At 35.0% G+C, this 21,399-nt stretch overlaps 1 protein-coding gene across 3 annotated transcripts; it reads right to left on the bottom strand.

Annotated features, from left to right (window-relative positions):
* Positions 1-481: 481 nt before the first annotated feature.
* LOC131029914 (myosin-17) lies at positions 482-17,741 on the bottom strand. 3 transcript variants are annotated; one of them, XM_057960592.2, is made up of 40 exons: positions 17,279-17,741; positions 15,271-15,399; positions 14,627-14,770; positions 14,245-14,390; positions 13,912-14,068; positions 13,744-13,802; positions 13,419-13,578; positions 13,082-13,231; positions 12,794-12,930; positions 12,513-12,659; positions 12,300-12,401; positions 11,882-11,939; positions 11,656-11,757; positions 9,283-9,320; positions 8,921-9,047; positions 8,655-8,825; positions 8,226-8,357; positions 7,957-8,063; positions 7,748-7,808; positions 7,417-7,594; positions 7,033-7,238; positions 6,590-6,709; positions 6,158-6,256; positions 5,472-5,687; positions 5,183-5,322; positions 4,874-4,975; positions 4,554-4,671; positions 4,397-4,447; positions 4,150-4,245; positions 3,840-4,010; positions 3,464-3,619; positions 3,150-3,356; positions 2,905-3,051; positions 2,550-2,620; positions 2,168-2,267; positions 1,997-2,053; positions 1,803-1,859; positions 1,611-1,691; positions 1,413-1,495; positions 482-1,232 (listed from the first exon to the last, which is right to left on the bottom strand). In XM_057960592.2, the coding sequence occupies exons 1-40, from the start codon at positions 17,279-17,281 to the stop codon at positions 1,109-1,111; spliced, it is 4,710 nt and encodes a 1,569-aa protein (XP_057816575.1). In that variant the 5' UTR covers positions 17,282-17,741; the 3' UTR covers positions 482-1,108. The 3 variants fall into 3 exon arrangements, with proteins under 3 accessions (XP_057816575.1, XP_057816576.1, XP_057816574.1); XM_057960593.1 differs by lacking the exon at positions 17,279-17,741 and having other exon boundaries at positions 4,150-4,233; positions 15,271-15,405; XM_057960591.1 differs by lacking the exon at positions 17,279-17,741 and having other exon boundaries at positions 15,271-15,405.
* Positions 17,742-21,399: the final 3,658 nt, after the last annotated feature.

Raw genomic sequence — 21,399 nt, forward strand, 5'->3', positions numbered from 1 at the left:
CTAAAATTTCCTTTATCATTTCGCTTTTTTCATAACGATGAAACCCACATATCAATAGTGTTTTGGTTTCCCACTATTATGTCGTGAATTTTGCAAGTTTGAAGGTGCAACTTAAGCATTATACTGATGGAATCTACTTCCATAGCTCTTTACATTTTAGTCAAAGTTTATATTTTGGAATTCATCTAACTTGCAACAACGACGAGGGACATTGAGCAATTGCAGCGCTTACATTATTTCCAACGAACTTCTGCAACTTTACTACAACAAATGCTTGCCTCTGGAAACCATAATGCATAATCACTAGATATGTCACCTTCCATTTACAGTGTATCTGTTTTGAAGATTATATATGCCTTTAGTTACACCATAAATGATACTATAGTCTGTCACCACCTTTTGTTTCTTTTTTTGAAATTTGGGTCACTTATAAATTTATAATACAAAATAATTTAGCTGAAGCTAACAGTGAAACATGTGATAAGATGGCAATCCAAAATTCAATCCCATAAATGGAACCAGTTGAAAAAATGTTACACTTAATTATAAATGAAAACACTCAGGTATCGTTTCTTTCAGGGAAGTAACGGACTGGCTTCCTCAAATACGAACATACATAAAAAAAATTGTTCAAGCTGGGAATTTCAATACCCAGTGGCAGCAGCTTGAACTGCAGAAATTACACGTAAATATAAACCTCACAGCATATTCGAACAAATATATAGTATGAACTGCAACCTAGCAAAGAATTAACAGGTCCCTGACACATGGCAGCACGAGTTGCGCCTAAGCAAAACACACTTTTGCTTTGCTCCAAGACTGTCGCATTTGTAAGGTATCTCATGGGCATGAAAAACTTGGTTTTTCAAAAGAATTTACTCTTCCATATGTACACAACTTCCACGGACCTGACTTGCAGGACACAGCAAAACAAACAGCAAACGCATGCAAATAATCATTCTAGAAAACAAAAGAATTACATCTCCTTGCGGTGTAAAAAATTGTGGGGGTAAACACTCATTTTAATATGTTAGACAATCCGTATTGAGGAAAAATAGTCGAGGCATAAATAGTAGAGGCGGTAATCCTTAAGTGGCACTCATCAAAATTACTCTGGACGCGGTAACAAGAAGTGAAATGCTGAATTCTGACGGAGTAGAGGAGGTGGCTCAACATCCGAGAGAGCAATATCTTGTACAGATTTTGATATATCATCCACTGAAAAGGGAATGCTGCAACCAAAATGGTAAATTTAGTTACTGGAATCGTTCATTTAAATCAATGAATTCCGTCTCAATCTATATGCAACTTGTTATCAAATACACCAATATTATAATCGTCATTTACCTAAAATTGAATATATTTTGAACAAAATCATCATCTCACACTTTGAGTTAGACCTTAAAGTTTACCTGGAATCATCGTCCAACAAGAAAGAATTGCTCTGCATATTGTTTGAATCTTCTGTCATCATAACCTTCAACTTGGCAAGAACCTGTAAGAAATAAGTTGCCTTGTCAATGTTGCAAAAGCAATTTGAAGATCGAGTTCCCTGTGGGCATTATATCTCAAATCTATACCTAGAGATAAGAAGTAAATGTGAGACTTACATCTGGAGACACACTGTGTGTGCCATATTTATCATCCCAGAACATGGTACTGATACGATAAATTTGTTGTAAGCTTAAAACCTGAAAGCCCCTCGGATAAATGAGGGTAAAAAATATTTCAGATACATGATGAAAATACAGACTTTGAAGTTTGAACTAGCAATAATCTTCGAACATGAAAAATTCTCTCACCGGACAAATATCATTGATAATATCTTCCAAGGAATTATGTGTCTTCTTCTGTATAACCTTCAAATATCAATTGGAAGATTCAGGAGAATGTTTGACATTACTTACATTTATGAAATATAAATTGAGGAATCTCGGTTTTAAAAGTTGAAGAGCAACGAAAAACATTTCTGTGTTACCCAGAACAGTATACTTACAAGAAACCCCACAGCCTGCCTGATATGTCTGAGTTCATTCCAAGCTGAGCCAGCATACTGCAATCAGCAATGTTTATGAGGAAGTTTGAAAAATAATCGCAATGAACTTTCAGAACTGCCATGGGGCCACTATAAATACAACTTTACACAATGGAATATCAATAAGCCAACCTCTTCTGTTGCTTCACGGCACCAGCGTTCTAGTTCTGTCAACCCTGCCTTAACATACTCACCATTGCTGAAGGAGCAGCACTCACGACGTAACAGAAGGCTGCCAAAAAACAACACATCATGCACTGCAGTTCATACTTCTATAATATCAAAAGGAAAATAGTATTAGATTGAGCTCCAAGAGGCAATAAGAGTTCTAAATTTCTTGTTCTATTTTCTGGGTGAAGAAAATTCAGTCCAGGAGAACTAGTTGACAAGGGCAATCTCTAAAAACTGCATGGACTGATCCAGAGTACTAAATTAGCACTCCAAAACTATGTGCGATAAACACTGCATCAAAATACAAAGTACTCCGCTAAAAAGAAGGCAAACAGTGTTCTACCTGTTGAAAAGCTGCACATTTATGAAAGCATATACTTGTGTAAAGATGCTACGAACCAGAACAGGAGGTACCTGCAACAGAAGACGGAAAGAATAAAAAAGTGTATCAATGTCCACAGATGACCAAAAGTAGGTCAATGGGACTAGAGGTTGCAGCAATTAACAAAAGAAAGTTATAGGAAAGAAAAACCCTAGAATCCATCCCCGAAAAAGTGCATAAGACAAAATAAAGCACCGTACTGCTAACAAAAAGCAAAGAGACAGCTTAAAAAATCATTGTTTGCTTAAAATCCCAAGTTGGTCTTCAATTCCCTATCATGATTTTCAGTTGAAAATTAAATTGAAGTTGCACTCACATGATTTAATCTCAAAGTTTGGAGGACATCGCTTAGGCTTTTGAAAATGCTTTGCCAGTGACTGCTTAGTGCTTGTTTTACTGATGCGTTTGCTTGCAGAGATCGAGAAGACCCTCTAATCAGACGTGCTCTTGCTGTTCTTGGTGCCTGGTAAATAAAATGATGTTGATGTAATTATGGTAGGATATAAATTACAGTTCTGATTGAAATGGTAATACAATAAACTAGTGTACCAAACAGTATACCTGTATGCACAAGCTAAGTAAGGGAGATATTTCCTTCTTCAGATTATCACGAATCATGCCATAAATCTTTTCTACATAAGCTGTAAGCTGTTGCTTGAAAAGCAATGCTGGGTACTTGGCTTCCACTTGACGTAAAACATCCAGCCTGCTTATTATCCCACCATTTCCACTGGAAATACCCATGCCAGATTGGGATGATCGGAATCCCTGGAAACAATTTATTAGATATCAAACATTTAATGATTAAAATACTGCATCACATGCAAGAGACTACCTACACGGATATCAGATTTGTATGGAATAGTTGAACTTACTTGAGCCATCCTCCCAAACAAAGAAACAGATGATAATCTGCCACGCTGAGAAGCTATGCCAGCTGCAACATTTGCTTTCAGTGTGCTCTGCAAGAGGAATAGTAAAGTGGATGTATTTGACAACCAATAGGCCAGTACATCCTTACTATTCTGTTTCTGCAATGCAGAAAACATATTTCAATCTCAAGAGGATACCTTTATCATCTCTCTAGTTAAAGCTTCAATAAAATTTGAGTACTTGCATTAGATGATATGTCAAACAATTGAGTAGTAAGTAAATACCAAACTCTTAAGAGTTGAGCACCTGTCTCATTTCACAGATTTAAACAAATGAATAGTAACATTTTTTACGTTTCAAAAATAAATTTCGTAATACCTCAATTGTGCAACTAATCATGTGGATAATGCGGTCAAACACACTGGTTTTATCAGCTTCAAAGGATCTCCATTGAAGAAGAGATTTGTAGATAATACATGCTGCAACAGGTCTGCCTCGGCTAAAGCCAACATCTTGGGAGACAGATTTGATAAGTGCATCATGGTTTTCCTAAGTTAAAACAATGTAAGTGTACAAAGTGTTAAAGATATTTGTAAAAGTCCTAATTAACATTATCTTTGATGGAAATGCTCTCTAGAATATGCTATCAATGCTGATTAGACATCTGCGGGAGTTGAGTAATGCATACTTGTTGTTTATTATTAATAGATCTCTGTCGTGTCAACTCATTTTCCACTGGTCTCTTCACAGCAGAAGCAACAAATGCTATATTCTGCACATTGTACTTATAAGTATATCACTTCATGAGTCACAAAATGGTAAACTCCATCTGGGAATAGCTACAGTTTGAAAATTAAGAAAAGCATACATAAATCTGATAAAGAAAATCTAAGAATTTACAAGATCACAAGTAATTCCAGGCTCTAGCAACTTACTTCTACAGATATGGGTTCCCCGTTTATGAGGGGAGCATTCTCTGGAATCTTCTGCAAGAAAAGAATTTCAAAGAAAAATAATAATTATATTAGAGAAATTATATCTAAGTTTTTAATTATTATCATTTGTAGGCTTCTTAGAGAAGGGACGAATTACCTCTATGATTGATGCTTTTGTCTGTCCTGGAAGGTCTTCGGGCATTGTCAAAACTATAGTCTGCTTCTGACGAAGAGCTTGATTCTCAGATTCTAAGTTTGCCACCTTTTCTTCAAGCCTAAACATTAAAAACAAATAAAAAAAATGAAAAAATTGAAAATAGAGAAACATGGTTTAAGAATAGGCTACATGTGCAACTTGTCTACAACAAAGATATAAATGAAGTTGAACCAAAGCAGAATATGCTAAAAACTCAAGAATCAAGAGATCAACCTAACTAAACCCAGCGTGTTAAGATGAAAGTAATTGAAACAACATACACTTTAATCTCTTCTGAAAAGTCTTGGGCCGTTGAGATGTTCAAGGCCTGCTGACGAAGAACTTGATTCTCTGATTCCATGTTTGACAGATTTTCTTTGAGGCTGAGATAAAGAAACAACAATTATGCGGGTTGTCACAATTGTAAAAAGACTAGCTGAAATATAGGAGTTACTCTGTTCAGAAATAACATTGTCTACACAAATACAAATGAAGTGAAGTTACACTGTGTTACATTCATCTGCAAGCATCATAATCAAAATTATACATAGGTGATCAAACCGATTACAGGACAGACAGTTTTTATAAACCTTTGTAAAGAGTCCTGAAGTTGATCTATCTTTGATTTCTGATCTTCTATTAGTATAAACCTCTCCTCACTTTCTCGTTGAACTTCTGAAAATTTTCTTTCAGCTTCATCTGCCTTCTTCTCTAGCGATTCTACTAAAGCCTGTAAAATCTTCATTGTTAAATTGTATTCTTGATCATGTTAAGGGGGATCAAGTTTCATACATACTTCACTAAACATCACAATACAGTTATTTATTCCATCAAAACTGAAATGAATATTTCAATGTTCTAGAAACACAATGTTCCCACCTTCAGTTCCTCATTTTCATTTGTAAGCTTTTCAACTTTAGCCGTGTCCACAACAGCTACCTCTTTAATTACAGGCGGTGCCTCTTGTATGGCTATTTTGGCTGCTTCACGTTCTTTCACCAACATGGAATTGGCTTCTTCTACTTGAGCTTGCATCTTCTCTATTGTTGATTGTAGTTTTGCAATCTCTTGTGCTTTAGATTCTTCCAAGTCAGTCTGTATAAGAATGATTTAAATACAGTTACGCTTTACTGGAAATTATTGCAACTTCAGGCACAGCATGACCTAAGGTTGCAAAATTTTAAGCATGTGCCCTGTAATTCTGAGCTAATGACAAGATTTTCAATATGTATATAATCTCTTGCAAGAATGTTTTGTAGCCAATTATGGTGTACTCAACTTATTTTAGAAGTGTTAATTAACCTACAATTTAGAACACCCAGAAACAACATATGATAGACTTTCTAGACTGAATTCAAGACAGATGTATCCATCTTCCTTTTACACATTAGCTACTTTTATTTTATTTTATTTAAATTTCTATACAAAATTCATTGAGCTGAAAGCACTACATACATGCTACATCATTATGCTGATACAGTTTTTGCCTTAACCAATTTTTGTTCTCGTGGCATTTTCAAAGAAAAAATAGGATGAGCTTCTGACCAAAAATCAATAAACTTTACCCTCATGTGTTTTTCCAAGTCCAAGCGCCATGTAAGCTCCTCAACACGCTTCTCCAATTTGTCCTTTGCTTCTTTCAATGCCCCTGTTTCCCTTGCAGCCTGCAATTATAGAATTTCAACGCTTAAGGAAACCACTTGTTGCTGAGACATATTTTAGAAGCATATGGAGAAAAATGTCTTAGGCAGGAAAAATTCTGAACTACCAAGAGAAAAGTTAAAATATCATAAGATCAAGAAAACAACAATGAACCCAGAATACTCTTATTAAATAATGATTATTAATGAAAAATGAAGAAAAAAGCAGAGAAAAAGAACAATGTATTGAAGCAAACTACTCCCAATAACTGTGTGATGTCTATAATTTCAGATGAGAAATCTTGTCATGAATAAGTCCATAAGAGAACAGATAGCAAGATATGATTAGAAGCTCACCATCTTGAGCTTTTTAAGCTCCTTTCTTGCAATTCTTGACCTCCAGGCACATTGCAAATCAATTGCTGCTCTCTTCATCCTCTTGTAAGACTCAAGGGCTCTATGTGCACGCCATTTAGCCTGCAAAATATTATCAATAATCCGTTTCTCTGAAGCTGAGGCTTGACGAACCAGAAAAGTAGACTATTTATTAGTAGTTAGCAACCCTATTTATATCGTTCCTTCAAACCTTTGGTTAAAACCTAGCTATGCAAAACCAGTAGAATTCAAAAAGCTTGTTCAGAAAATTCAAGCTATGGAGGATGGTAAAGACTCTGGTTCTTTACTTCAGTAACCATTCATGATATTATCAGTATATCCTATATCCTCTCTGCAGGTGAAATAACTTAAATTAATTAGGTGAAATTGGAACCATCTAGCCTACCAAACAATGTTCTGCATACCTGAATAATAATTGCAGCCTTAGTTTGTTGCCTAAATCGAAATTCATTCCGAGCAGCCATTGCCCGAAATCCTGTTTGAATAAGAATAGCTGACAAGCGAAGCTTAACATAGGCTGTTCTAGACTGATATCTGCGCACCCGTTTTTGTATTTGCACAGCTGCATACTCCCTCCTCATATGCTCATAAAGTTTACGAGAAAGTTTACCTGCAAAATTGATTCCCAGAAACTAGATAGAATGAATGCTTACTCACGCTAGATTGGTAATAAAAGAAAAATAAAGCATAATATTTCTGTAATAGAGAGATACCAACAAAAGTAAATGGACAACTCATTTCACTTACAAAAACTAAAGCAAAATATGAGCTAGGAATAGGAAAGATACCTCTCCATAAAGCTTGCAAATGGATTGCAGCCTTGCGCAAGGCAATAAATTCTTTTTGAGCAAGATGTGTTCGAACTTGGCGTTGGATGAGTTTTGCAGCCTGCCCCAGTACCTCAATTCTTCGTGCATCTAACTCAGCCATCTGTCCAGCTCTGAGGAAAACTTTCGTTTTCCCTATCTGCAAAATCATTTATCAAATATGATGTTGTGACTAGAACAACAACGTTTCAGATTTTTGCCAGAGAAATTATTTTTAAATCATCAAATGCAATATAGCTCAGCTGCTAATGATAGTGGCCAGTGTTTAACAAGTAAAATGTTCCATACAAACCTGATAACCTTTTAGACCCATTTTTTCACAAATATTGTCACATGCCGTTTTCTCATCATAGCTGCAGCACATGAAAGAGATATGTCAAAATAGCAAAGTATTAGGTTTATGTCATGTGCTAAATTTTAATTAAATACTCTGAAAATGTCTGAGGAGGAAATCTAATGCATAATTGGTTTTCTGGAAAAATGAAACCAACAAAAACATACCCCTCCAAAACTTCTGGAGCAAGCATGCCAAAACGATCAAGGAATTCATCAAAGGTCCGTTTAGTAGGATATCCAGCACAACTTATTCTAATTGTCTCCAGAACACCCTGAATTTTCCCCAAAACATTGTAGCTAAAGTCAATATTGATTGCTTAACAGAAGATAAGAATCTCACCAAATATAACTCATGAACTAGGTGTGAAATTTCTTCCAATGTGCCCAATGTATTTTAGCTCAACCTGGAGGAAAATTGATATAAAAATACTTACACCACAACGCAGCTGTTGCAGGACATTGAAGTTCTCAAAAATGCCTGGCTTGAGGACACTATTTGGTTTTAAACATCTGATGTAGTGGGGCTCCGTTGAGTTCAAGGTTTCCATTAGAGATTGCAGTTGTTGCTGTGAAAAAGTAAAAACAAAACAATATTGAATTTAAACATAAACAATCACAAGAAATGCATTGCAGTAACACTAAAAGGTAAGGATTGTGGTTCCTACAAGGAAAAACAAATGGCAATTACATGCATGGCATTAAATGGTTCAAAAGCATTGGAATACATGAAATGTATTTTAAATACATGTCTAGGAAACAAGTCAACATGCATAGAAATACAAAAGAAAAAAAAAAGTGTATGGAGCAGCATAAACAGAGAACATTACACCATCAGCATACAAAAGTTTCCAGTGTTAATATACCTTAAAACGTGTTCCAATGGAAGAGAACTTGGACGATTTTGAAGACTCCTCGGGCAAAGGAGGAAAGAGACCTGCAACAAAGGAACATTTGGAAGCATTCAACAGAGCTTGATGCTCCGCAACAACAAAGTCCTTGTTCTTTTCAAGGAAAAGATCTGCCTGGTAAGTGACCTACAGAATAGGTAAAATGCAGAATATAAACAATTAGTTGATAGTAAAAGTGCTGCTTAAGCTACATTGTTGGGCCAGGGGGAGTAAAACCTTACATCACCAGCATAGTGATTAATAGTGAACTCAGTACGAGCAAGTTTTGGCTTGGAAAAACGTTTGTGATTTTTGTATGTTTGATACATCTTTTGAGCAAATGTTTCATGTGTTGACTTTGGAAACATACTGCAAAACCAAGCAAAACAGATAAATTAGGGACAAAATATATAGTCTTCCCTATTCTGTATAGAATATATGCATAAAATATGCTGATAGTTCTAACATGGCTGTTATTAACTTTTTCCTTTCATTTACATGTCAGATCAAATGGAAGTAATAGTATAACCTCAGCTCCAAATGACTAGCACTAACAAAATAAAACCCATTAAAGAGTTTGAAGACACAGATAATACAGGCATACCATGCTTCATCCAGAAGTGCAATGATCCCTGAAGGTTTCTGCAACAAGCAAACAAGATAATCAACTAAAGCTATTAGATTTCCACAATCCATTAAGATATCTTATGTAGTTTCTGGATTTGATGGTAAAAACTGCTCACACAATCAAATCCAGAAACTACATAAGATAAGATAATCAACTGTCAAAATAGTGTCCAAGTTCGATAAAAATTCCCTCAGATACGCTATTCATTTAATTTTCCCAGAGAAAACAGAGTAAATACTGGAAGAGGATAAGAAAATACAGTGGAGTTGTTATTTTTCTCAACATACAACAAAATACGATAGGCATCATCTCTTAGTGATCCCATTTGGCAGTTTCCTGGTCAAGGGATAAGGGGTTACAAATCTTGAGGTAATAAAATGAAGAAGATTTAAGAGAGCTGTAAAACTATCTCTTAGTCCCCACCCTTGGAAGGGAGATCAAAGTTGAATTTTGATGGGGCAGTGTCAGAACATCCTGGGCTAGCAGGAGGAGGTTTTGTGTTACATAACTCGAAAGGAGAGTTACTTTGTGGAGGCTCTCTATTTCTGGGTATATGCACTAATAATGAGGCAGAATGGGAAGATATATAGCAAAGCTAGGACCAGCCAACTTGCAAAATAGTAAGCACTTGATAGTGGAAGGCGATTCAATGATTGTGATTAATGCAATTCTAAAGTAAAAGAGCCTGAGCTGGAAGCTAAATTGATATGTTGAGGACACCTTATTTCTAAGACAATCCTTTGACACAGTCAGGTTTATTCTTTGTGAAAGAAATCTTAACATTGTGGCGGACTAATTAGTGGATGGAGTACAGAAAATACCAATAATGTAGCTTTTGGGAAGTATTTATATAGTTAATTATGAAGTAGTCTTGACTCTCTTGAGTATGCTAAGAGCAACGAAGGTGGTTGGATAAACAAAGTTAGATATTGTTTTAAGTGAATGGGTGATAAAGGGTGATGCTGGAATGTAATGGAACTTATGGTCCATCATTTCCAACAGTCGGTTAGAGTAGTTTTATTGAAGTTTTCTTTGAGAGTGATCTACGAGCTGGATTTACTCAATTAATATACCAAACAATTTCTATCATCAGTAGAAGGTGGTCAGTTCTGAAGCATGTGAAGGATTGAGCTCACTTCAAGTGATCCCCAGAAAGTTTGGTTATGATTGGTCTTTGCACAGTCCTTTTATGTCTTGCAATAAGGTGGCAGCCAGGCTCAAAATTAATGTGAAAGGTGGCATTTGTAGCGCTTTAGTGTAGCATTTAGATAGCTCCTTTGGTTTGGTATCTTGTTGAGGTATGGAAGATCTGTGATCAACACATCAAGATGGGGTGGTTCTATCACAAGAAGGCATCTCAAACCATAGATTGAAATGCATTACTTCATGTAGGGACTTTGCTATGCTAGGGTTTTCCAAATCTAACTTTGGTGAGTTGGATAGAGAAGATTCCACTGCCAACTTAGACCTCTATCTCCCCAATGTTGAAGTTCATCTTTGTCTTCTCAAATAGAGAAGATTACATTACCAACTTAGCACTCTATCTCTCCAATGTTGAAGTTCATCTTTGTCTTCTCAAAATTTTCCCTATCAAGGCTAAGGGAGTTGACTTGGCATCACCCCCTTCGCAACAAGAAGATTTGCTAAATGTATTGGACAATCTGGACAAAGAAATTTAGGTTTTGCAAGCCTAATGTGGCAATTTGGTAGAGTGTTATTCAGGCTGCATGTCCATCACTTCCATGGTCACTTGGAGGTCGAGTACCAGTTACACTATCCCTTTTTTGTGGTTACTCTATACACATATCTTAGTGTCGACAAAAAAAATTGTTATTGTAAATGGTTTCCCATGCTAGCTGATAATTATGATGATGCTCCTTGGGTGGAGGGAGTGGTGGAAACTAGTCAAGCTATGCATGGAGGAAAGCAGTGGTAGGGTGTGGTATAGTGGCAAGTGCTATGGGTTCATGTTTTCAGCATTGTCTTTTACTCCTGGGTAGTTGTAAATTTGTAAAGGTTTTTCACAGCTCGATGGCTGCTTTGGGGTTTGGTTGTTGATGGCTGTGGCAGTATGCTTATTATGGTCTTGTTAGTTTTAGCCTAGTTGTATGTAGCTCTTTGTAGCTGTTTTTATCTGCAGTTTCTATGCTGATGGATAGCCTTGTAATACTTGTATTTAATGGGCTGGCCCCCCTATATAACCCCCACTAATATATCTAAACAAAAAATGATCCCATTTGTCTGTCAATATACAAAATTCATCATCCCTAACAATTCACAATATCTATAAAGGTCATATGGTAAGTCAAAAACTAAATTAACATCACAAAAATCGGGAACAATAATAACCTTCTCAATAAGATCCAACACATCTTGATTATCCACAAATTCTACGCTACTCCAGTTGATTTCTTCCCTGATGTATTCTTCCTGCTCCATCTTAAACACATGCTGCATCAATGCACCAAAAATAACATCAGAACCTAAAATTCTAATTGCAGAGTGCAGACTAGAGTTGCTGGAGAATATGCTGTGGGCATGAAAAGAGATCAAAAATATAGGATGGCTTCATAACCTGATTGAAATGGTTTTGCAGCTTCTCATTTGTTAGATTGATACACATTTGCTCAAAACTGTCATAACAAAATAAGAATTTGGTAAAATAAATGAATGAAGCAAAAGATTAGGCATGTGGATCTCAACTACACAAAAAAGTTCGTTTTTATTTAATTAAAAGAAATTTTTTCCTTAAATAGTCACTAACTAGAACACCTGACACTTTGCAATACACTGACTTTTCATAAATGACTGAGGTTTAGTTGGTTATTATAATTTGGCATTCCTGGACAAAAGTAGATTCCCCTAAATTCATTAGTTTCTCCTAAAGGAAATGTGCATTACAATTCAACAAATGTTTGCTAAAACTATTTCAATATTTTGTCCTAATGTTTGCTAAAACTATTTCAATGAGTTCCACTATGTTGGAAATATACCTGTTGACCTTGAAACATTCAAATCCATAAATATCAAGAACTCCAATCAAATATGCTGAATTCGGATCCTGCCCAATTGAAACATTGATTTTATCTACCAGCCTGTAGATTATTGCATGAAGAGATGTTATTAAATTTAATCTTGATTGGAAAAGAAAAAAGTACATGCCATTACAGTTCAGTCACTTTAGTCTTTTGGGAAAAACTGTTTACCAATCAAATAACCGGGAATATATTGTTTTTGCTAGGGCATCTCGGTTTAAAGTTGCAGCAGATGGATCAAGTGTTTTGATTATATTTCCATCACGTGTTACAATAACTCGTTTGCAAAGAGAGTCCAGAAGGCCTTGTGCATCACACCTGAAACAAGTTGTATGTGTGTTTGACAAAGTGAATCAGCTGTCTGTTATATATAATAATATATCTATCTATCTAAACATGTACACAGATGACCAACAAATAAACTATACGTCCACCTGAATTGCATAGCTTACATGAGAAGTTCAGCTGCTGTTTGAATATGGAAACGTGATTTCTCATCTTTTGGCTGAGAAGAGTCTGCTTCCTTCCCTTTGATAAACTCAACATTTCCAAGATGAAGAATAGCTGCAACAACCCGAAATATTGCCTCCTGTAGGATCCAGAATCTGTTAATTAGTTGCCATATAATTTTTGTGCATGGGATTTTGATTCATAATGCCGATGCATGGAAGGAAGAAACTACTGTTGTAAAGGAAGATATAAATTTGAACAAAGTCTAATAAGGGAATCTATAAGAATACCTGTTCTTCTGGACTGATTCCCACCACATCCATTGCATTTCTAGTCTCTAGATACTCTCTAGCATCATTTATAGTACTCACTTCAAAACAATTGCTCTGATTGAGATAGTGAAATGTTCTAGGATCTCCTAACTTGTATCTTGCAACTTCCTATGAGTACAGGGATAATTTGATGAGATTCAAAACTTTGAGATTGCTGGCATAGTACTGCAAACTAATTGGTGACCATTCTATAGATTTTAGAGTTTATATAATGTGTCAGAAGAAAGGCTGTTGTCAATATCACAGATAATAATCATTTGTAATGCCAGTATTAGGCATAAGTAAATAGATGTACCTCTGGCGGTGCAGCACAAAGCATGTAGAAACAATGATAATTCCTTTCCGGATCAGATATCTGACAAACACGAGACCTTTCCAGTAGATAGGTCCTCACAGCTGCTCCTGATATCTTACCATTCTTGTCGAATTGGAGTTCAACAAATTTACCAAAACGACTGCATGCAGATTCGCTCACATCAGCCAAGCATTTTACAAGTAATATGGTGAAAGGTACTTAGGCATTGAGTCTTTGATAGTGATCTGATAATATATATACTTAAACTTATGAAAATAAGCTAGATACCAATTGATTAAGTTATGATGAAAATTATATACTCCACCTGGAATTGTTGTTTTTGACAGTTTTAGAGTTACCAAAAGCTTCTAGAACAGGATTTGACTGTAAGCATAACAATAACACATTATTTTAGTAATACGAGTGCACTATAAACTTCTGAGGAGTATTCCATGCTAATATATGTAGCAGTATGAAGGAAATTGTTTCTTACTTCCAGAACTTGTTGCTCCACTGTCCTTCCCTCAGTTCCAGATCTACCACCCATAAAGGCAAGGTAACGCATAAGCATTTTTGTTGTTTCTGTTTTTCCTGCTCCACTTTCTCCACTGACTAGGATTGACTGACTTAATCCCTCATTGATCATGGCCCTTTTGTAAATAGATAGACTGAAATTAGTACCTAATACTAACTCTCTGTGGAGTAGATCAATTCCATCTGACTTTATGTGCAAATAAAAGAAAGATTGCATTCTATAAAGCTGCACTATGTTTCAATATCTCTCCAGCATTTGAAGAAATTCATCAATTGAAAAATTTGTGAGTACCTGTAGCAATCATCCGCCACAGCAAAAAGATGAGGGCTTAGCTCTCCAAAAGCTGCCCCTTTATATTGCTCCATCATATGGATATCGTACAAGTGTGGCAATCTTCTGAAAGGATTGACAGCAATACATATATTCCCAGTGTATGTCTGTTAACAAGAGACAAGATATATCAGGTCAAAATTCCTATGAATAAGATTCACACCCTCTCGTTTAGTTACATACTCAAAAAGGATAACTCTGAAAAGCAAAATAGCAACATTTCATGAAATAGAGAGGATATTAAACTTGCTAACCAAAAGAGGCATGCTTATATATTAAGTTGCTTGTAATTAGGATTTAACTCTAGATATTATTGTCAAGCATGGTAAACAAAGGCACTCACATAAATTTCATTAAGACTAAATCTAGCATACAAATTGTGTAGAACCCCTGGTTCATGCAAGTAGGCAAGTTTTGTCATATCATCAACTCCTGCAGCTGGTGCTTCTGTATCTTTTGGATAAATATTTGACAAGTTAGCCACCACCTGGATAGAGGCCACACTGTTCATTAGTATACATTTTAAGATAATGCTAAGTGCTCTTCAGACATTGTGTGTTTGCATGTAAAATGAGAAGCAACACAAATAAAATGTGATAGATTGAATTCTTCTTTTAGTACTGTGAATATACAGAAACTATACAAGAGATTCAAGAGGCTCATTAGTTTCTTAAAGGGAAATTGTCAAGATGCACTTTCTTGCAAGTAAACTTGAACAAATTTTATAGTTAAACAGTTGAGGTCACTACCACTCTCACTTGCCCTTGATCACGGATGATAGGATGCAAAATACACATTGCACGGATGCTTTCAACCAGTATAATCTAGCTTAGGAATAAGAATTTGCATTAATGTGCACCACTAACATATGGATACCATGATCTATTAGTTTTGAATGTTTCGTGGTACAAGATTTCATTGCTTTCAAGCACAATATAAAATTAACAAAATGGCAAAAGATGCTTGTATGCTGAATAAATTTTTTACCGTCTTCCCATTTGTTGTTTGAATTTTAGCTTCAGCCCCATTGATTTCGATAACTTCTCCATCAATCCAGGCTACTTCAGGATCTTCTACCCATACATGGGATCCCACCACAATGTTCACTCGACTTGCCTGCATTCAGGAAAACAATTATACCAAGCCAGTCAACATCAGAGTTTATTAAGTCAATTGTTTTTGCATAATTTGGTTGAAAGCCAAAGCTTCCAATGAGGGATTATATTTCTAGAACTGATCAAGAATGTATGCAAATAGTTCAAAAAGATATTAAAAAGCTACATCTATGAAAGCTAAAATCTATGAGAGTCCTCATGCTGCAGTTTTTGGCTTGCTGGCAAAGCATCCAATGAATCAATACGCTACAAGCTTATTTGAAATTAAGACTATTAGATTGACTCTCATTATAGAAAACTTGGCTTGGAAATACAACCTCCTTTAATAGCCACATTGAAATAATCCAAATTTGTCTACATCAACACGTTAATTTTGAAACACTAGTTTATGCCTCTTAAATATATTATAATTGATGGTAATACTAGAGAAAATTTCAGTATAAAGATTATCAAGTTAGCAATTAGAGAAGTGTGTGACAGATGTTGAATCATGGATGAGTGAGTGGATTAAGGCTTTTGACAATTAACTAATTGAACCTGTAGTCGCCTCATTATCAACCAGTGCCCAACATCGGTGCCTACTAATTTTTAATCAAATACCTCCCATTTTTTTAAGGAGAAAAGAGAAGCGAGACCTCGAAAACATCAAAAAGGAAGTAAGACACAGTTTTGTCCAATTTTCCAGCCCTTGTTAATTTTGTCTAGTTCTTTATGCTAACATGTTAAGTTTTTGAATCACGATAAACGTTTTCTTCAGCTGTTGTTTCTAGATTTGCATAGGAGTACCAAAGAAAAATGAAAAGAGATTATGAAAGGTAAGGGATTTGAAAAAGGAAATAGGTATAAGGTAAACTTCACAGAAAGCTTTAATTTTTTGATACGCAGAATCATACATGGCTGGAAAGTTATTTTCTCTGTTTTTTCCTTAGCATTGGCTCGTAGCTAATCACTTCAGCTTGGTGTTCATCTCTACTCCCACAATTCCCCTACATTTACGTTCGCCAATGGTGAAAATTGACAGAAATTTGGCGTGGGCTTATTTTTCCCTCCCTCTGAGATGGGCATCTCTCAATTCGAATTACTAAGATCTCTTTACCACTTCTTGCACTGAAAACACCCTTCGTTGCACAGTTTGCCAGTCAAATTGCAAGCTTGAGTGCAAGCAGAGGATACTCAGCAGAGGATACTTACTTTGGTTAGCAAGTTTAATATCCTCTTTATTTTGATTAGGTCGATTTAGGAGCTATTTCTTTCATAATTTTTAGGAAACTCGGCAATTTCAGTTCTTAAAATTCTCCATATATTTATCTTTTAACACCCTGAAATTTCATATCCAATTCTAAAGTTTTTGTTCAATCAAAATTTGAAAATACAGAGAGTTTTTGCCCAATCCAGTATTATCAATATCGATCCGAAGCAATCATCAGCAGAACCATCCACAGCCATCCCAGTTAACTCTATACAGATAGTTGTGCATTCATCGATTAATAATAAAGAACCGTTGAATATGCTGATCGAGTAGTTGTGTGCGTCGACAACATGCCCGACATTTACCACACAGCGCAGACATGAGCAGGTAATAAGAACATTAAAAATACTAGGAGATGCAGGATACTTGTACGACAGACAGCTACCAGACAAACAACAACACCATTGGCATTCTTAAGAAAAAAAAGGATCTTTTGTTGTTCCATTAACAATCAATTAACTAAAATTCCAAATTCGTGAAAAACTGCAATTCGTCGACAGTGCTTATCCACCCCGAAATACTTGGACTGAGTACGCAACGTTGATATAAGCAATTTGTTTGGATTCATGTGATACGTATAATCATATTTGCTACAGAAATTGTTTCGTGCATTTGAAATGAGAGAACTCACCATTTTACAAGAGCAGAGTCAGCGCCCAAATGGATCCAAAAATCTGCTCTTCTCGTAGAAATTTACAAACAAATTAGTAAAAAAAAAAGAAAAAAGAATGGCCACGAGCGTCGATGATCGGGCGAAAGAATAATCCTCTGTTTGATAGCGTCTTATAAAAATCGACGCCAATTCGTGGGTCTGTTCGTTCAACTGCATTACAGTCACAATCGCATTCAACGTATTTGAAGGCCGCCCTTCCCTGCTTTATTTAGCAGCTTTGTTTCTGCTTGGGTTGGATTCCTGGCAAAAAGATAAAAAATGCATATATAAATGGTGGAGCATTGCATAAAAGAATCCAAGTGACTGTAAAGCCGCGGCGGTGGAATTCAAAGGCAAAAGAGAAAGAGAAAGAGAAAGAGAAAGAGTGAGGAGGGTGGAAGTGGAGCGACCCTCTTTTTCTCTCCTCTTCTCCTCTTACAGTTGAGCGCTCTAGTGCTAGTGTTATTGTGTGCTTTTAGTAAAGGTGGCGGGAGTATACACGTCTGCTTCTCATTGGCGGCTTTCCTCTTGATGTGGCAGAAGCCATTGTTTTTCTTTAATTATAAAAGTTTATTAGTATTTTATCAATTATACGTTAGCTCTATTTATGCTCATCAGTTTTAAATTGGTAGGGATGGTCTCTCTTTTCTGTAGTTTAGGTAGGTTCTATTTGTTTGAATCAAAGTTTCAAATCATTTTTATGATGAATTATAGAGTGGTGATTCATCATGGAGTATGATCTAAATGTTGATTTAAAAAGATAAATACGATTAAATTTATAAATATTTAAGTATGTAATAATATGGATTGTGGAAATTTAATGTCTCTAATAAATCTATTATACAAGTTATGTTTGGTTAATGGAAATAATTTGTGGATTGAGTTAATTTGGTAGGGATGATAGTATATATTTTGTGGGATTGGATCTCTATTCATAGTAGTTTAGTTATGTACTTTTGGCAATATAATCTATTATATAAAGGCTGTCATGTTTTGTTAATCAAAATAGTATGTTCATTAATGTCGAGAGGAATTTTATGAATTAGAATTATAATAGAACACAATGCCATGAGAGCATTAACAAAAATTCTTATATTTGATCTTAAATTTGATAGTCTTTCTATATCAAAATATTAATATTTAATAATAAAATAATTTCAAAATGATATTTTTGTTATATTTTTGGATACATATATTTAAGATACCTATACTAGTTCAATCACAAATAAAATACTATTTGAATTTTTCTATAGAAATTATATGACAGTAATGCTAAAGCACTTGATTGAATTTGGGTGACTAATTCATATTAGATGGTGGTTGGAGGAAAATCCAATCAAAAAAACATAAGATAAATAGATCACATCCTCTAATCAATTTTGATTACTATTTGGCTCAAATGTCACTACATGCAAAGTATCCAAAACAAAATATCACTATAATCCCACTACCCCAAATGTAGTTTAAGGGAATGTAACTTGTTCTCAATTATCATATTATACAAATATTTACCACCCATTTGATCCTTATTTTTATAATGTAGAATTAAATTCATTTACATAATTTTATGTTTTCTTTTCAAATTCTTTTCTCCTATATCATTTTATATATTTTTTTTAATTCATTGTTTGATTTATTTTCTATTATTTATAAGCCGGTTTTTTCTATTTAATGTAATAATATTATGTAATCTCACACTTTCTGGATTAGACTATGTAATAGTTTTTGCATCAACGTTTTAGATCACACTCTGTAATCCATCATCGGGATACTAGAGAGCTAAGAAAATACAAAAAGATACAAAACCAAAATACAACATGGGCCGAAAACTACTTGTTCACCCAGGTTGTCCATTCAAGTGGACTCTCCATCCAAATAACCTGGTTGTCTTCTCTAACTGGGATTGCACCAAGGGCAGCCAATTGTGCCATATATTCTCTCTCCAATCTCCTTCCTTCATTGATTTATTCTACGCATGCAGCAAGGGCATTAACTAAGGGGTTCCTTTCCAAATTAGATCTACTCCAAGTGTACCCATGCGATAATTCTGAAGTGAAAACTCTAGTATGGCCATCCTCTAAAAACCTCTCAAATTTCCTTTTTGCAAGCCTCATCACAAAAGTGACCAGATTAAACTTGGCATCACAAGGAACAATAGAAGCTGAGTCAATTAGGGCTTCTTTTAAACAATTTCCAGCTATTATTCTTAGCCACATCCTTTGAGTCTTCCAGATGGTTGGCATTGAATACTCGTCCTCCAAAGACTCGCCCATGGCGGCTCATAAAATTCCACACGCGCTCCTGGACGAACGACACAAAAAAAACGAAAACCAAAAAAAGGAAAAGGAAACAATGAAATGAAGATAGAAAATAGGGCAGTGATAGGGCTTACCCTCATGGAGGAGGCCTTACCACATCCTCCACACATAGGGGTCGACCCTGGAACCACTCCCACGTCAGCACCACACAGATGAGCAATCCTTCATGTCAACTATATCTTGCTTTGCTTTCTATTTTTTTTTAAATATGTTATTATCACATTTTAAGGATTACATTTTTTAATAAATTATAAATAGTTAATTTGAACTAATTTTTTATTCCAAGCTTTCTTGTGATCAAAAACTTTTCAAACTTTTTTTTCTCTATTTTATTGTTATTAAGATATTGTTGATATATATGAACAAGATTATCATGATATTTCAATTATAAATATCTACATTTGTTTTGTAGTGTAGTTGGTTTCATTTTTAAGTTTTTTATTTATTTAATAAATTAAAATATGTCAATTCTTTTTATAATATTTTTTTTTTCATACACACAAAAAAATAACTTAATTTTTTATTCTTATTAAGAATTATATTAATTTATATATTTTAAAACATATAATATGTTTTGTAAAAATATAAATTAAAAAAAATTACTATCAAAATCACCATAATATTTTTTTTAAACTAATTATATATTAAAATAAAATTCCTAAAAAACTTGAAAACAACCTTAATTTTGTCCTTTAAAAATACTACATTTTACCTCAAAATATTATCATAACCACTATAAACACCTTATGCATTAAAATTAATCAAAAAATATGAAGTAGACAACTCATCATTCCCCACCACTAACCTAAAAATGTTTCTTTTAACATTTAAAAAAATTCCCTTCCTCTTTTATTTCAAAACTTTCACTTAGCAGCGTACAACAAAGGAAGGATATAAAGTATTATTATTTTAAAAAATTCATTTAGTAGATTTTGAAAGTGCGCGGAGGATCTGCTATTTTAAAAAGTCGGTTAGGCGGTGGGAGTGGGAGGCGGAGGCGGCCCCGACTTTTTACCTAATATCGATTAGGTATCGTACTAGTTTTGGCCCTTCCTTGCCTTATTCTTCCTTCTTTATATGCATGTCTATGCCTGTGGCGGCCCAAAAGAAAGTGTTGTTGCGGAGGATTGAAGGAAATCCTTCATTCTCTTCATTCAACGGTGGGTCTAGCACACAAGCAGCGTGCAATATTGTTCATTTCCATCATCTCATTGTCCTTGAGTGGGTCACTGGAATTTTCAGTATACTAAGAAACCGGTGGAGTGTCCCCATATAAGTATGTTGAACCCTTCATATTCATGTTAAATATCGTCATTAAAAAGTCAGGGTCCATACCTTTAATCTCATGATTAGTGGTTAATTTTGAGGGGCTTTTACCTTTTTCTTTTTTTCCAAGAATTTGTAAATTGTAAATCAGGTTAGGTATCTTTTAAATTATATTCATGAAATATATGTGTAAAAAAAAAAAATTAGGTTTTTTTTTTAAACTATTAATAATCGAAAAACAACATTATAGAAGAAAACTAGAGCCACAAGGTTCCAAAAGAGAACAACAAATCCAACCAGAAATCATCCAGCTTCATAACTATCCATATCCTCAACAAAGGTCTTATGTAAGTCCTGACAGTAATCAGGGGAAAGATGCTCCCAACCCTCAACTTTCCAATCATCACCATGATCTGAAGCCCACTTAGCCAAACAATTCGCTGCTCTATTCCATTCACGAGAAATGTGGATGAAAGACACCCTCTCCATCATAGCACTAATTAGCAAAATCTGGTG

The sequence above is a fragment of the Cryptomeria japonica genome, chromosome 3 (assembly GCF_030272615.1).
Source record: "Cryptomeria japonica chromosome 3, Sugi_1.0, whole genome shotgun sequence".
In the NCBI taxonomy this organism is placed as follows: domain Eukaryota; kingdom Viridiplantae; phylum Streptophyta; class Pinopsida; order Cupressales; family Cupressaceae; genus Cryptomeria; species Cryptomeria japonica.